The sequence below is a fragment of the Eupeodes corollae genome, chromosome 1 (assembly GCF_945859685.1).
Source record: "Eupeodes corollae chromosome 1, idEupCoro1.1, whole genome shotgun sequence".
NCBI lineage: Eukaryota > Metazoa > Arthropoda > Insecta > Diptera > Syrphidae > Eupeodes > Eupeodes corollae.
In genome coordinates, this window is record NC_079147.1 from 52,045,069 (window position 1) to 52,060,413 (window position 15,345).

Consider the following 15,345-nt stretch of genomic DNA (forward strand, 5'->3'; position numbering starts at 1 on the left):
ATTTAAAGATAATTTCTAAAAACTTGCATCCCATTTTTTTAGTTAATAGATTAAGTAAACAGGTTTTAAGGTATTTTAGAAAATCTTCTTTAGGATTCAAATATGTGTGTTTAAACTTTTCTAATTCTTATTTATCTTTTTTTAGCTTTTGCAGATTATACATAATTTTGCAGTTACCAGAAGTATTTTTTAAATTTGTGTGAGTATTTACTTTAAAATCTTGACGTATGTATGTACATTTATTTTTTTAAAGGATCCATTAAACCCAATTTAAGTGATTAATGCTTCAATTAACTTCATTCAAACTAAGATAGAATCTAAAATCTTCTTAAAACATATTTTCTATCTGGGTTAAATTTCAATGAAGAAAATGAAAAAAAAATATAATCAAGTGTGGGAGCGTACATTTAATAAACTTATAAAACTTAAATTAAACAAAAAGAAAAAAACAAATTCAAGGCCGATAAAAATATAATAATTAAATCAATCACCCCATTAGAAACGCTCCATTAGTTGCACAGAATTTGCTTAACGAGAAGGAATGTGGAATCTATCTATAAAAACAGAGACAACAACAACAAAAACATCTGCGCACCATATGCGAAAATACATACTAAGAGTATCAAATAAAGTTTATAAAAATAAATTAAGGAAAATGCGGTTTAACCCAAACACAATTTGATCTAAAACCGCCATTAAAATTCATTGAATGAATTCAATCTACACCAAAAAACGTTCAACGACGATGATGATGATGATAACAAAAACCTTTTGTTTTATTTTGTTTTTGTTATTAATAAATGCAAATTAAATAGATTAAACTTTAAAAAAGAACACACAAAAAACGCATCGTAATGAGTCACAATTTATAATATGGAACCTGATGAAGAAGAGAAAAAAATTAATTAAAACTTGAGCACGAGATTCGCTTAGTATTTATATTTTTTGAATAACCATGATCGCAAGATCACATAACATAGTAACACTTTCTTCCCCTCTGGCCCTGTTCCCGCTGATATTATGATAATAACAATAAATTTCTTGAGAAAAAGAAACAAAAAAACCATAAAGAGTGATAGAGATAAGAGATACGACGTGTATCTTATTCTTCTAACAATGGGTCGCAACTAACAATTCATATTTAACGATCGTTAAAAAATATTTTATCATATTCGATCAGTTGCAGGTTGCATCGTTGTATTTTATGGCATACTCGTAATTATCGACATAAAGCAAATAAAGGGCTCAAGACTTCAAGTAGCAAATTGAGAGAGTTCAAGGGGACAAAAGACTTGAAAAGGCTTAGATATTTGTTCTAGATAGCGAGTCTTGAGAATAAACAAATAATGAGAACAAACAACTGATATTCTATGAATCAAAAACAAGAAAACAACCAGTATCTCTGTACTCCGTGCTCGATCACGTTTTCTATATTATTTCTTTTTATTTCGTACCTCTATACGTTCCTTACCTACTTATAACTTGGTTGTCTTTTCCATAATCCAAGCCCAATGTGTTAAATTCTTCTGGCCATTAGAGTGTGGTGAAAACAAAAACCTGTTAGATACGTTACGTCTAGTAGGTAAGGTACCTAAACTATCTATGTAGGTTCTATAGTTCTATAGTTCTGTCCTTATCAGATTGACTTTGGGATTTTTTGTGTTTTCTTTATTGCATATTTTGTTTTATCTTTTTCGTTCCATTCAATTGAAATGAGAGGTTTATATTTTATGAGATTAAAAATAAAAAATGAAACTGAGAAATAGAATAATAGAAAATTCTATTAGGCTTTGGTTTCTATAACTTTTTTGTATCTATACTTTATTTTTTGTTCTTTTGGATCAACAAGATGCATTTTCGTCGGCAAGTATGTTCCTTATATGATACTGAGATTTATAAAACAAAATAAAGCGAGGCTGATATTTGAATTAGTTGTTCACGTTTTATTTTTGACATATTTTAACCAACAAGTATTAGTTTCAAGGCATTAACAGACATCAGGTTTAAAATTAAAATTTTAGCTCATAACATAGTAAATGGTTTTCTAATGAGAAGTTTTATGTTGAATATAACACTATTTCATCAGCTGTCACTTTTTTAGATGTCACCTTTTGACATTTGACAACTAAGAACTACGACATTACTAAAAATGGAATACCCGCGTTTTGTTGGAAAATCTATCAATAGTATAGTAAGATTTTACACAAGTAGAATCTTACCACGGATAAGTTTTTGACATTTATACGAGTCTCGAATGGATCTTACCGATAAAAGTTAAAGTAGAAGTAGTAAGACTACGGATGATTTTTTGACATTTATACAAGTCTCGAATGAATCTTATTTGATTTCGTTCTCACATGTTGGTAGGATTGATAATACATTTATATATCGATCGCTGTGTTCGTAGACTAGTTGCGCATTTGAAATCATGTGTTTTCCATTGGGGAAAAAAATCAATCTGTTACTGTTGATATTATTTAGTTTTGTTAATGAGAATGGACTAACTAAGCTTATTTTGCAACAGAAAACAATAGAAAAGTTAATTAAATTTTGTTAAGTTTCCACCAAATGTTTATCTCTCCGCACAAGAAGATTTAAAAATGATTTAGTTTGACAGCACTTTCTAAAATGCAAATGGTGAAACAAAACTATATATTTTGTACCCAGTCACGAAAATAAACCGAGCATAATGCATTATCTTTAAATCAACTCCTCCACACAGGTTTTTCCAAACAAATTTTGAATCGACTCCGATCACCGACCAGAATCGAGTCGAATTAATCTCATTTCAACTCGACTCAGGTATATATGGGTTTTCTTTTGAGTTTAATATTATAGAATGCCAAAAAAACACGAATTGAAATTGTTAAACTCACTACAAAAATGTTGGACCGTTTGAAAAACTGAATCATTTATGCAGTATCTTTTCAGCCGGTTATGGTGAAAAAAATTTGAACTGTTCTGACAAATAAGTGATGTGAAAAACTGAAACGAAATAACATTTTGCTTAAAGAATTAAATCTTAATGCTTTAGAATTAATTAGAAGAATTGTCGCTTTTGTGGCATTTTGGACAATGGTCAAAAAGGCTCTCAATCCTCAACGTGTTAAAGTTTGGTGCAGTTTTTGGACTGAAAGTGTGATTAGACCTTATAGCTAAACCATAATCACGAGTTACAGGTAAGCTCGGGCTAAACGTCGGAATAGATCTATTTACTATTTTGTAGCGATTTGACATCTGTCAACTCTATTGTCATTACAATTATGTTTGTCTTATTTCAGAATCTGCAACATTGTCTTCCCTTGTGTTGCTAATATAGAAACAAAAAATAAAATAAATAAATAAACAAAAATGTGCATAAATAAACTTTCTTCTTAACGCCCAAGGTTAGAAGCTACATTACGTTTTGCAAATTATCCACGCTTTATGACACATGATATCGTAAAATCGGTAAAAAGCCTGTCAAAAAGCAGCCATCCTATAGCGTGGTTGTCATTACATTTTCTAAAATGAGGCTGATGCAACTGTTACGGCAAATGGATTACGTTACCGTGCTTTATTAATGACTTTTTGGTCCGGGAAATAATCACAATTTTGCAAGAAAATATTGCCAACCGTTTTATTTATTCCTTATACTGTACCCGTGTCATGATGGTTAGCGCGTTGAACTGTCATGCTAGAGGTCTTGGGTTTTTCATGGGTACTGCCTTTTGCGAGGAATTGACCGATTCTCCAAGAGCAATTCTTGTCATAAAAAATGCTTTCTACAATTAGCCGTTTGGATTCGGCTTATAAACTGTAGGTCCCCTACATTTAATCGCTCACAGGAATGGTTGAGAGTTGTAAGTCACTAGGCCCTGGTTCTCCACGGACTGTTGCGGCACATATTTTTATATATAGTCAAAAGAAATGTCGTTTTTTTTTAAATATTAAAATGAATCCTCTCATTGGAAAACCCGCTGTAAGTTGTTTTTGATCTTCGAAAATATGACTTGGATTTGGTCATTTTGTAATCATTTTGTATATATGGTTGGAAAATATGTTCTATTCACAATATTTTAATATCAGAAAATATTTAAATAAAGTTTAAGCTTACAATTTCATTTTAAAGCGCTAAACATTGGCTCTGTTTTTTTCAAAAGAATTAAATGTCATTTAAATGTAAGAGACTGGAACTCCGATCAATCTTATTTCGGAGTCTGTTCCATGTGGGGGGTTTACAACTTTGCGTTTACATTGATACTGATGTTGTTGAGCCTAATTATTTTAAAATTTTCGAATCAAACAGACGCAGGATGGCGTTAATGATTTTGGCAGCTTTTATTACGAATGAGACTCTTGAAGAGGATAAGAGGAAATAAAGAGAAAAAAAAACGTTTATGGGTAAAAATTGAATAAGGGACAGAAAAAATACAAGATTTTTGACATTTGTTTACTTTTGTTAATTCCCGGAGATAGCATGAGCGACACTAAGTCTTTAAACTGGCATTAAGGTATATTTTCTTATATTTCTCCAGCAACAATTCCTATCCTTTTAGATTTAAATGTTTGTTTTTATAAATGTCACTTTTATTTTCTATTTCCTTTCTATTTCTATTTTCCATACTTCAGGTAAGCTTTTGTATAGTTCAAAAAATTACTCTTTCCAAAACTCGCTATTATTGGATATTTTTGCCATTATTTTCGCTTACCGTGCCCGTGTTATCTACCCAAAATCATTTACCCAATGAAAACAAATACGAAGTTGTCGAACATCTGTTCACACGATTTATCTGGTTGGACGAGCCTTCTTACTTAAGGTTAGTAAGCGCTACAGTCCTGTGTGAACTACGACGAGCCTTCAGGTTCTCAAAAATATTTTGAAATCCATTCAGCATGTTGGTCAAGCAATTGTTTTAGTGTTTTAATTATCGAGCTATTTTGTCGAGCATGCTCGTCCATGTGAACCCCCCTTTTGGCTCTGTATTCTAATAGAAATTGAGACAAAGTCCACAATTTTTGTGCACTTTACTATCCTTTTTTAACTTGATGCAATTCTCAAACTGTTCACTTTGTTGAAACTGACACGTTCCTAGCTCCGTTTGAAGTAATTTATTTTTTATTTAACAATTTGTGTTTGTTTAACATTTACACGTTTATTTTGTTCCTTAAATTCGTATCAGCAAATTGCTCTACAGAAAATGTTTACGAAAACAAGTCTCGTATTAAGAAGTATATTGTTTGGTAATATTTTTCACTACTTGAACATTGATAAGTCGTGAATTATTTCTGACATTGTTTTCTACGAATTTAAGTTTGCTATGTGTCATAATATACAAATATTCAAACGAATAGTATCTATTGAAATGATTATATGTACCGTAGCGCCATTGGCTTAAATAAGTCAACATAAACTCTGGTATTTGACATTTGCCTGCCGTAATCAATGTCAAGAAGTCAGTTTATTAATAAGTTCGGAATTGTCTGCTTTACGGTGGGCCTGCTTCTAGGTTGCTTTGTATGACATTTTGTTATTAAATCCCTCCAAAGAACAAATATTTTGTTTGTTGACATTTTTTTTACAGCTGTTGAGCTGTCCGACAAAGCAAATGTTCAGAAAATTGAACTGGAGCTTCCGTTTGGAGTCACATTACGTAACATTGAGTTACGATTGTCAAACGAAACTTGAGGTCGAAGCTCGATTGTGATAGCATGCATTGAATTCCTATGGCTGAACTGGTAAACGTCAGGCGAAGCCGAAGCGTGTTTGTTTATCAGCCATAAAAGCTGGATTGGAAGTCTTGATTTATGGTTTTGCATGAACTCTGCAATTAAATACAAAAAAAAAAACGTTGAACCTAGTGTACTACAACCCAAAGAATACTGGTACCATATCATATTTCAAACATTAAATAGAGGCTACAAGATCATACATATGTGTACATATTCAGGAGCAACCAGACTTATTCTTAAAAAAGAAACACATGTTTTTATTTTCAAAACAAAAATCTGTATATTTTTTATTTTAACAAACGCACATTGAGTACCTAAGCTACTCAAAGCCGATCAATATGTAAACAATTGAATTTTAATACCGGCGCTGACTATTCCTTGGAAGTGTATTTATAGCAAGCAGGTAGAAACCTTGTCTTTTGACATAATAGTATACCATTTCTTTTTGTAAACGCTTCAATGCCGGACACATTTCAACAAAAGAGACCCTAATTAAGTGTTTCAAATGCATTTGAATGTGTTTTTTAATATCTATTGCATCGTTGTTGACATTTTATACCTACATACCGAGTTTTTGAAAATATAAATATCACACACATGTTAGTTTGTTTAAATTTAATTCATGCCAAAATAAAATCTTATCATTTTGGATTCAACTTACAGATTTTGATTAATTTTTTTTAAACAAATAAGAAACACCCTTCATTGTCAAACATACATTATAAAAACATTGTTAACTTATTTCCTTTCTTTTATCTGCTAACTTAAAAGCAAATCTTTGAAAATTAAAAACAAAATTCCATCTTAAACTTTTATTTTCGTTTCTTCCAAAAAGTGATGCCAATCAGTCTTATAGCCTCATCCCTACATCGAGTATACGAAGATTGTTAATTGTTTACAAAAAGTACAATTTATAAATAAAACAAAATATCTTTAGACATTCGTAAAAAACCCCCTCTGTTATACAATCCCTGCCACGGCTACAAGTAACATTATTCCTTACACCTTCCTCTAACTTGCGTCTACATATCGTTGCACTTTATATTGTTGCTATCATAAATTGTTTAAATGTTAATTTACCCTATACCTATAACATAACATAACATTTACATTATAATCGTACAAACGTAAACGTAAGCCAGCGCATGGAAATTGAAGGAAGATCGTTCGTCGCGTCGTCGTCGTTCCTCCCTTTATTTTGTTGTTGTTGTTTTTTGTTGTAATGATTGTCAGTTTCTTGAATTCATTGACGCATGCGTTGATTTTTTGGTTTATCGCATTAATTTTAGTTTGTTTTATTTTTATTTTAGAAATAAAATTTCGAGTATAGGGGAGGTGCAGATATCTTGTATACGCACAGTTAGAGTACATAAATTCATACGATACGATACGATACAAATACCCCATGCTACGATCGTGAACGTGATGACGAAATGTATCTATGTAGAAACTGAGAGAACTCTGACAGAACCAAAAAGAGTCAAAGTGAAAATTTGCTTTGCGGTGGTGGTGGTGTTGCTGATGGTGAGGGTGACGGTGGCGGTGCTGGTGAAATGTGGACGGAGAGTGCGCTAGAGAAACCAAAAACAAAAATAACAAAACAGGAGTGAGGGAGAAAGGATGAATAACACATCTAGAATTGAAATGAGAAACAACTTAATAACAATAAAAAATACTTTGATCATGTACAGTGAGTGCAAGGATTTTTTTCAGAGGATTCCACAAAAAGGAGTCTGTTCCTCGGGTCATTGTGTTATTACTTAATAAAGTTAAATAAAACGTTTTTTTTTTTTATTTAAAATAAACTTAATTTCCTTTCACTGTTTCTATCGTATTTATGGTTCTTCTAAGTAGTTAAAACTTTAACTTAGTTCAAGGTAGGTTATATTTCTATCTTTCTAAAGTTTTAAAAATTCACAATTGTTTTAAATTTGTTTCGCCAATGTTTTGAAAAGAAATATTACTTTAAACAGAGGTTACATATGTTGATTCTTTATTTAAAATTGTTAAATAGGTTCAACGAAAATTTAGTAAACAAACAATTTGTTTTTTAAGATCAATGTACAATAAGAACAAAAACATATTCAAGCTTTCTTTGACAAGTACTATTGTTTAGGACAGTAAAGCATTCTTGGAATTTGTTTCTTTATATAACTTTGATTAAGTTAATAAAAATGTTGCTTGAGCTATTAAAGTGGATTTAATCTTTTAAACGATCTCGGGATTGATAGTTTAATGTGATTAAAGTAGTTTTTTTGCGAGCTCATTTCTTTGGCATTAGGGTAAAAGGTCTTAAGTCAACAAATTGCTAATTGGGTTTTTGGTTTATTGTAAAGCCCTTTTTTGTTAAATACTAACAACTTGAGTCAAGAACAACTGCTAAGTTTAATATTTATTTATTATTCAGGCAACAAGACTGAAAAAAATCATATTTCTTTTGATTTAAAAGTCTTTAGTTCATTATGGCTAAAACACAAACACACTTCAGCTTTGGCTTTGCCTGACGTTTACGAGTTCAGCGATAGGAACTAAATGAATGCTATCACAAAGAAGCTTCGACCTCACGTTTCATTTGACAATCGTAAGGAAGTAACGTAATGTTACGTAATGTGACTCCAAACGAAAGCTCTAGTTCAAATTTGCTGAAAATTTGCTTTGTCTGACAGTTCAGCAGATGTAAAAATTCAATAAACAAAATACATTTGCTTTTTTAGGTTATTATAGGCTGTGTAAGCTACTTCCGCGATAAATTTAATTTTTTTGATTTTTAAACTCATATTTTTTTAATTATGAGAAAAATTAACAGCTGCCATTGAAAGCACGGTTGCCAACCTGAAAAAAAGTTTGTGTCTGCATTTGAAATAAAAATACCACTTGTAGGTAAAAATGACGAAAATAATTAATTGAAGTTCGAAAAATTTAACATATTTTCCATATTATTCAGATGACGTTTTTATTTAATTAAGTACAAATAAACTAACAAAATCCTTAGCAAACTTAATTAAATAAGATTAACCCGAATAAAGATAACGAAACATAAAAATAAAGCGTTTTAAGATGAGATCAAAGTTTATAAGCTTAAAAAATGTAAATTTAAAAACAAAATTTAAGAGAACTTATTACTCTCCTAACACGTTATTAAAATCAAGTCTATTCCTTTATTTTTTTTAAACAAAATATTCAAAAAAAAAAAACTGACTTTTCCCAAAAATTCGCAAAATTGTCAATTTTATCGTTGATTGTGTTTCTTTTTTGAAAATATAGGCATCGTCCATTCCATTAATTCATCTTTGGGATCACCCTGAACCAAGTTAGAAAAAATAATCAATTAAAGATGATATTGAAATTTCGAAATCCGACAAAAACTTCTTTGAGTCATTTTTGATACATTTCTTAAATTATTATTAATAAGGTTTAATTTAAATAACTAGTGAAATAGCTATAACTCCAGCCTATGAACTTGGTGGTAGCACACAAGTTGTTGTTGTTTCATTCTAAATATTAAATAACTAGTAGCAGTTGTTTTAAAAAATTCTTTACACATAGAAAAAAATATAAAGAGTTTGTTTTTACAATAATTGTATTGAAAGTAGTGAGGTATTTGAAATTTTTTACGGCTTATGTAATGAGAAGATAATTGTCTCTGTTCCCCAAGTCAAATTCAGATCAAGAGTTTATATTTTTAATAAAGTTTGAATGTAACCAAAGTTGCTTAAATGAGTTTATATGTTGTTTCTGTTAAACCAAGAATGTTTTCGTTACTCAATTTGTCGAACATCTTTTTTCTTTACCGAAAAATATGACCAAGTGGAATAAAAAACGACCATTTGACAAAGTGAAAAAAAATTACCAAATTTGGTCACAGATGACCAATGTGGCAACCGTGTTTGGAAGTGTCATACAAAGCAACCTCGAAGCAGGCCTAACGTAACGCAGACGAAGCGTGTTTGTGTTTCAGCGATTAAGTCTATATGATCGGTTTCTAATTGAAGTCCTTTTTGCCTAACGTCAAAAATTTAGATTATTAGTTAATTTTATTGGTAAATATTCATAGTTATATTTTAAACCCGAGTCTATTTGAACTGTAATCTAAATTTAACATCTAGGTTAGACATAGCTGCTATTTATAAACATTTTGGCAGCTATGTTTAGTTAGAAATAGGTTTAAGGCATATTCTACTACAATTTCACTTCAACCTTTACAAAATGGCTTGAAGAAGGAATCAAAAAATATGCGTTAGCTTAAGAGCCGAAATCTTGGAATTTCATTTAATTATTCTGTTGGCTGTTAAGTCGTGTTGCAGCTGGTGCTAATAAGACATACATAGATATTGGAAAACCTTTAAATGAATTTTGGTTTTTTTTTGATTATCAATCATAAACTTGACAGTTTTTTTTTTCTCGAATCGTTGAATTTCGTACAAATCGTCCTCATTTATTTCAAAGAGGTCGGTTTGGGTTAAGTTGAGCTTTCGTTTTTCTTTTTTGATTTTAAAATTCCAACATCCATCAAAATATCATACATGTATGCTTAAATCTTTTGAAATTTTAAATTTGTATTTTAAATTTTCAAATAAAATGTCTCACAACGTAGTTTTCTGAATCTGTTTCTTTATTTTTAACGTTTTATAGATTTAAAAACAGCTTAATCATAGGTTCCATCGTGTTTATTTTTAGACTCCAGACTATCGTTTTAAATTGGGTTTAAATTGTCTATGAATAGCATAAACTGAAGTTTAGTTTAGCAAAGACAAAATCATAACTTATCAAAGAAATATGAATATGGCCCATTGATTTAAAATAATAAATCAAGCCATAAACTACATAACTGATAATTTGCATTTACCTAGTAGTATTTAATTAAGTTGGCCTTTGATTTGTTTTGTTATATGATAAACTACATTAGACAAATGGCTATAATGGTTACGGTAGAAACGTATCCTTTTTATGAAGTCTGTATTTAAGATCTTGGAGCATTGTCATATATCAGGTTACAGTTCTATGTAACCTAAAGGTGTCTGAAGGCGGTGAATCCCATAATCTCAGTGATCAGTTTGACATAAAACCTTCAGGAATTTACAAAATTTAAAATGTTTTGTTGTTTGTTTACCAATTGAAATATTTTCTTAAAATATTTCTTATTTGGTAATTGAAGAAGAAAAACGTATGTTACAAAGAAATTTGTGTTTAAAATGAAATTGTCATTAGGAGCAGAGAAGTTGAATTTACATTAGATATACAATTGGCCAATTCAAGGAAATTGGACAACAAATGGATTTGATAAAAATTTGCAATGTTTTCACAATAATTTTGAAAGGAATGAACGTCGTAATGTAGAGTGTAACGTTCATGGTAAATTTATTACAACATACAAAATACGTACATACGTTGAAATTTACCAAAAACTAATCACAAATCGAGGTGATCTTTTGAAAACCAAAGGTGTTTCAAAGTAAACCATTGAAAATGTATATCCTTGGTCTGAATCTTTGTTTTAGTTGTGTTTTCCATTTTAAGCCTTTAACTAACTGTTTATAGATCATAATTGTTGGATACCCGTGGCATGATGGTTAGTGCGTTGGACTGTCATGCGAGAGGTCTTGGGTTCGATCCCTGCTTGTGCCACCCAAGGTTTTATTCACGGGTACTGCCTCTGCGAGGAATTGACAAATTTTCAAGAGTAATTCTTATCATGCTGTGCTTTCTCAAATTAGCAGTTTGGGTTCAGCCTATAAATTGTAGGTCCATCCATCTCTGCAATAACTCGCACACAGGAATGGTTGAGAGTTCTAAGTCACTAGGCCTTGCTTCTCTACGGACTGTTGAGCCACCTAATTTATTTATTTAATATTAAAGTGACGTGAAACCTCAGTTTTAGATAAAATGAGTTCTTTTTATAACAAAGTAGACCTTTAGTTGGCTTTTTCATAGTTACAAAATACTTTGACAAATGAAACTTTCAGTAACCATTTTTCAATTGACTTGAAGTATTTTAACAAAACTCTATAAAATAAATAATTCAAATTTCTACGCCATAAGATTATACAAAACTTAGCAACTGTTCTTCAGTACTTTTAATGATTTTCCCCGGTTGACTTAGAATAGGATTTATTTTTATCTAACTAATAAGATTTTAACTTGTTTTTTTACTCAAAAACTTTGTCAACAGATATTTTAATCTAATATTCACACTGTTTTGTTAATTTTTAATATTTTAAAACACTGCTCATTAAATAGACCTAAATATCTTTCTAACATAAATACCGTAAGATTAAAACAGTTTTAAGTTTGTTAAGTATCAAATTATATTTTTTATTCTAAAACCAATCAACAGATGGTCAACTTTTCCTACATATTTTCATTTTAAAAATAGGAATTGAACAGTTTTTCAACTTACTCCTGAAAATATTAACTAATCCCTCTGGACTGATTGTTATAATTGACAATCAAAATAAATGAATTTGATCTTTGTAAGGTGATAGTCAAACTGATACCTAAACAGTTGGGGTGGAATCGGCTAAGCTTGAGTTGATTATCGATTGAACAATTTCAGATTCAAATTGTCAAAATTTGTTGTTGCATTGCTGAAATTTTAAATTATTTCTTATAAAATATCTAAATAAAAGTTTCAAATTGGTTGATTTTGAATAAAATTCTTACTTTTCTTGTTTTTTTTCGAATGTCGTAAGGTCAAGAGAATGTGTTTTTGTACCTTAAAAAGGTAACTGCAAATAATTATCCATTTGTTTTTTGAAAGCGTCTGGTAGCTTTATTCAAAAACGACATATTTGTAGAAAAACGACTAATAAATTTGTATAGTGACAGCTTTTTAGGTATCAATTTGACTATCACCTTACGTAGATCAAATTCGATCATTTTGATTGTCATTTATCAACAATCATCTTAGCCGATTCCAGTTTAAGTTTGTTAAGTATCGAATTCAATTTTTTATTCGAAAACCAAAAAACAGATGGTCAACTTTTCCTACTAATTTTTAATTAAGAAAGAGCAATTGAACAGTTTTACAACTTATTACTGAAAATATTAACGAAGAACAGTTCTTAAATAAGAAACTAAAAGAAAATTTTAAACATTTAAAGAAAAATACCGAAATTCCTGAAACCTATCGAAAACCTTCACAATAATAACTTTCGACCCACTGTACAATTAGAATCTATTGATTGAGAGTGAGCATATAATTTAAAGGTTAGGTTCGACACACCACCACTTATACCAGCAGAACCTTAACCCAGCACTAGCACGGAGCACCCAGCATCTCCATAATCGAGAGACTTTATATAGAAATAGAAATGATAAAACTCTAGGTAGGTCGGTAATAAAAAATCAACAAAAAAAACTATAATACTTTTTATTTGAAATATGTATTAAAATCTTCGACATGGAAATCAAAAAAAAAAAATCGAAACAAAAACAGTAACAGAAACAAACTCGCCATCATCATCATAATCATCGCCGCCTCACAAATTCCAATAGAAAAAGGGTCATCAACCTGGAGGCACAGAGTGTTGTAGTTGGTACCAACTAAGAAAAAAGGGTTCCTCGCTCTACGCCTTGCCTGATATTGTGGACGAGAATACGGAGAGTAGGTACCTTTATATAGTGTGTTATGCACTTGTCTTTGACTTCTTGAAAAACAGGAATTCGTTAGAAAACCAGAATAACATAAGTCCATAACCAGGAGGACAAACACAAATTCCATCCGCGGAAGGTACCTACCTTTGTACATATTTGAAATGAAGCAAGATCGGACCTCATGGACCTCAAAAAAAGGAAAACTCTATCTCTCTACTTACATATGTAGTTAAACTTAAACTATACAAAACACTCACCTTCATCCAGCAAACGTTCCACGTGATTGAAAACGTTCGGAAAAGCTGCCAATTGTTTCCTGTCCTTAAGTAATTGAGCCAGATAGTCGGCTATGCTCTGTGTGTTTTGTTGTTGTGTGTTATTATTTTCGCAGACACTCATTTTGCCGTTTTATTATTTTTATTTTTCTTCTCCTCTTTTTTTCAAATCAAAAAATAATGAATAAATATACAGTTATAGCAATGATAATTTATAATTTATACGAGTAGTAGTAAAAACTTCCTTAAACTTTTATAATTTAATTTTTATTTGATTATAGAAAATAAAATAACTGCAACTCAAAACAGGTACTTTTTTCGTATCAAAAGGGATGCCACTTCAATTTTCTTCTTTTTTTCTTTCTTTATTTTATTTTTAATTTGATTTTTGTTGTGTATTGCACTTTGTTACAGAAATAATTTAATTCCACTTAATTTGTTGTGTATTTCTTTAGCTTCAGCACTTTTATATTGTGTGATTGTGATTTTGCACGGAAAATGAAAATATTTGTCAGCGCTTTTCTTTTCCACCGTCCGTCGTCGTTGATGTCGCAGTGAATTGATGTAAATTAATAAAATTAAATTAAAACTCTTGACTGATCTGATCGCAATTGCACTTTTGAGGAAAAATCAGAATACAAAAGGGAAAACGGCGAGAAACAACGAAAAATTCCAGCGGGGATTTATATTTTAATTCTTCTTTTATTTATTAATCCCACAGATCGTTCTCTTATTGATGAAAACTTATAGAAAAATAAGAAAAATACAAAGAAGAGAAAAATAATGTTCCCTTTATGATGATTTTGTAAGAACGAGAATGGAAAATCGAGAAAGGTTTTCCAAAATAAAATTGAGTTAAAAAGTTTTTCCCGTCCTAAAATAGATAGAAGATTTTTATTCTATCTAATTTTTCTTATTGTAGATATTTTTTTAAAAAATAAAATTATTTTCTATTTTTGTTTAAATCAATAACAATCGCTTGCATTTAACGAAACGAACCGACTGCCTTTCAGAATTAAACTGAACTCGAATCGAGACGATTTGGTTTTCGCGAGCGGACCTAAGTTAGTATAAGTACGAACGATGCGAGACGAGACGAGACGAGTATTGAGTATTTCTTACCCAACTTCCAATTCCAACGATTAAACGAAAAAAAGAAACGAAAGACGAACGATCAAAGTGGATGATATTTGTTGTTCATATAATTCGTATGGAGGTGGTTGATGGCTGTCTCGTTTTGCGGTCGTATGGAGTGCCATCTCTATTGATCGAGTGGAATTGGTGGTGGGTTGTTTTAATTCTCGTCTCTGTTGCACTTGCAGTGGTTATTGGAATTTGTCGTGGGTGATCAAATAAAAATCTATTTAAAAAGCAAATACAAGATCGTGTTGTCTCTGTTCTTTTGGGTGAGTTTGTTGTTTTTTCTCGTTTTGATTAAGGTTTTGATTTTGATGATGGGTGGAAGAGTTTTACTTGTTGCTCACTGCGTGAAATACGATCGTTTGGCGATGATGTTTTCTCTGTCGGTTTTGTTATGAATGGCGGTGTTGTTTTTTTTTTTTGTTTGGTAGTATGTGTGTGAGTAGTGATCGAATGAGCGAATGAGTAAGAGTTGCCACTTCATTTGATTTTGACTTATTTGAAATTATTAGTGACTGAAAGTGGGAACCCGTTGTCAGAAAAAGATTGACAGTATTGATTGAAAGCAAGAGTCTATTCTGAAGTTGTGTTTTTAATTTTATTTGATGTGATATTTTAATTGAAT

At 30.7% G+C, this 15,345-nt stretch overlaps 1 protein-coding gene and 1 long non-coding RNA gene across 8 annotated transcripts in view; one reads left to right on the forward strand and one right to left on the reverse strand.

Moving 5' to 3' along the window:
* LOC129941860 (protein held out wings) overlaps positions 1-14,630 on the reverse strand; it is a 158,866-nt gene extending 144,236 nt beyond the window's left edge. For 2 of the 7 annotated variants that reach the window (XM_056050613.1, XM_056050612.1), the window contains exon 1: positions 13,563-14,630. In XM_056050613.1, coding sequence (XP_055906588.1) covers positions 13,563-13,704 — 142 coding nt within the window. In that variant the 5' untranslated portion in view covers positions 13,705-14,630. The remainder of the gene's footprint in view (positions 1-13,562) is intronic. The other 5 variants (XM_056050614.1, XM_056050617.1, XM_056050618.1 and 2 more) reach the window with 5 other exon arrangements.
* On the forward strand, positions 13,182-13,965 carry LOC129941861 (uncharacterized). The gene is made up of 2 exons (XR_008780936.1): positions 13,182-13,315; positions 13,371-13,965. It is a non-coding gene; the product is annotated as an uncharacterized LOC129941861 (long non-coding RNA).
* Positions 14,631-15,345: the final 715 nt, after the last annotated feature.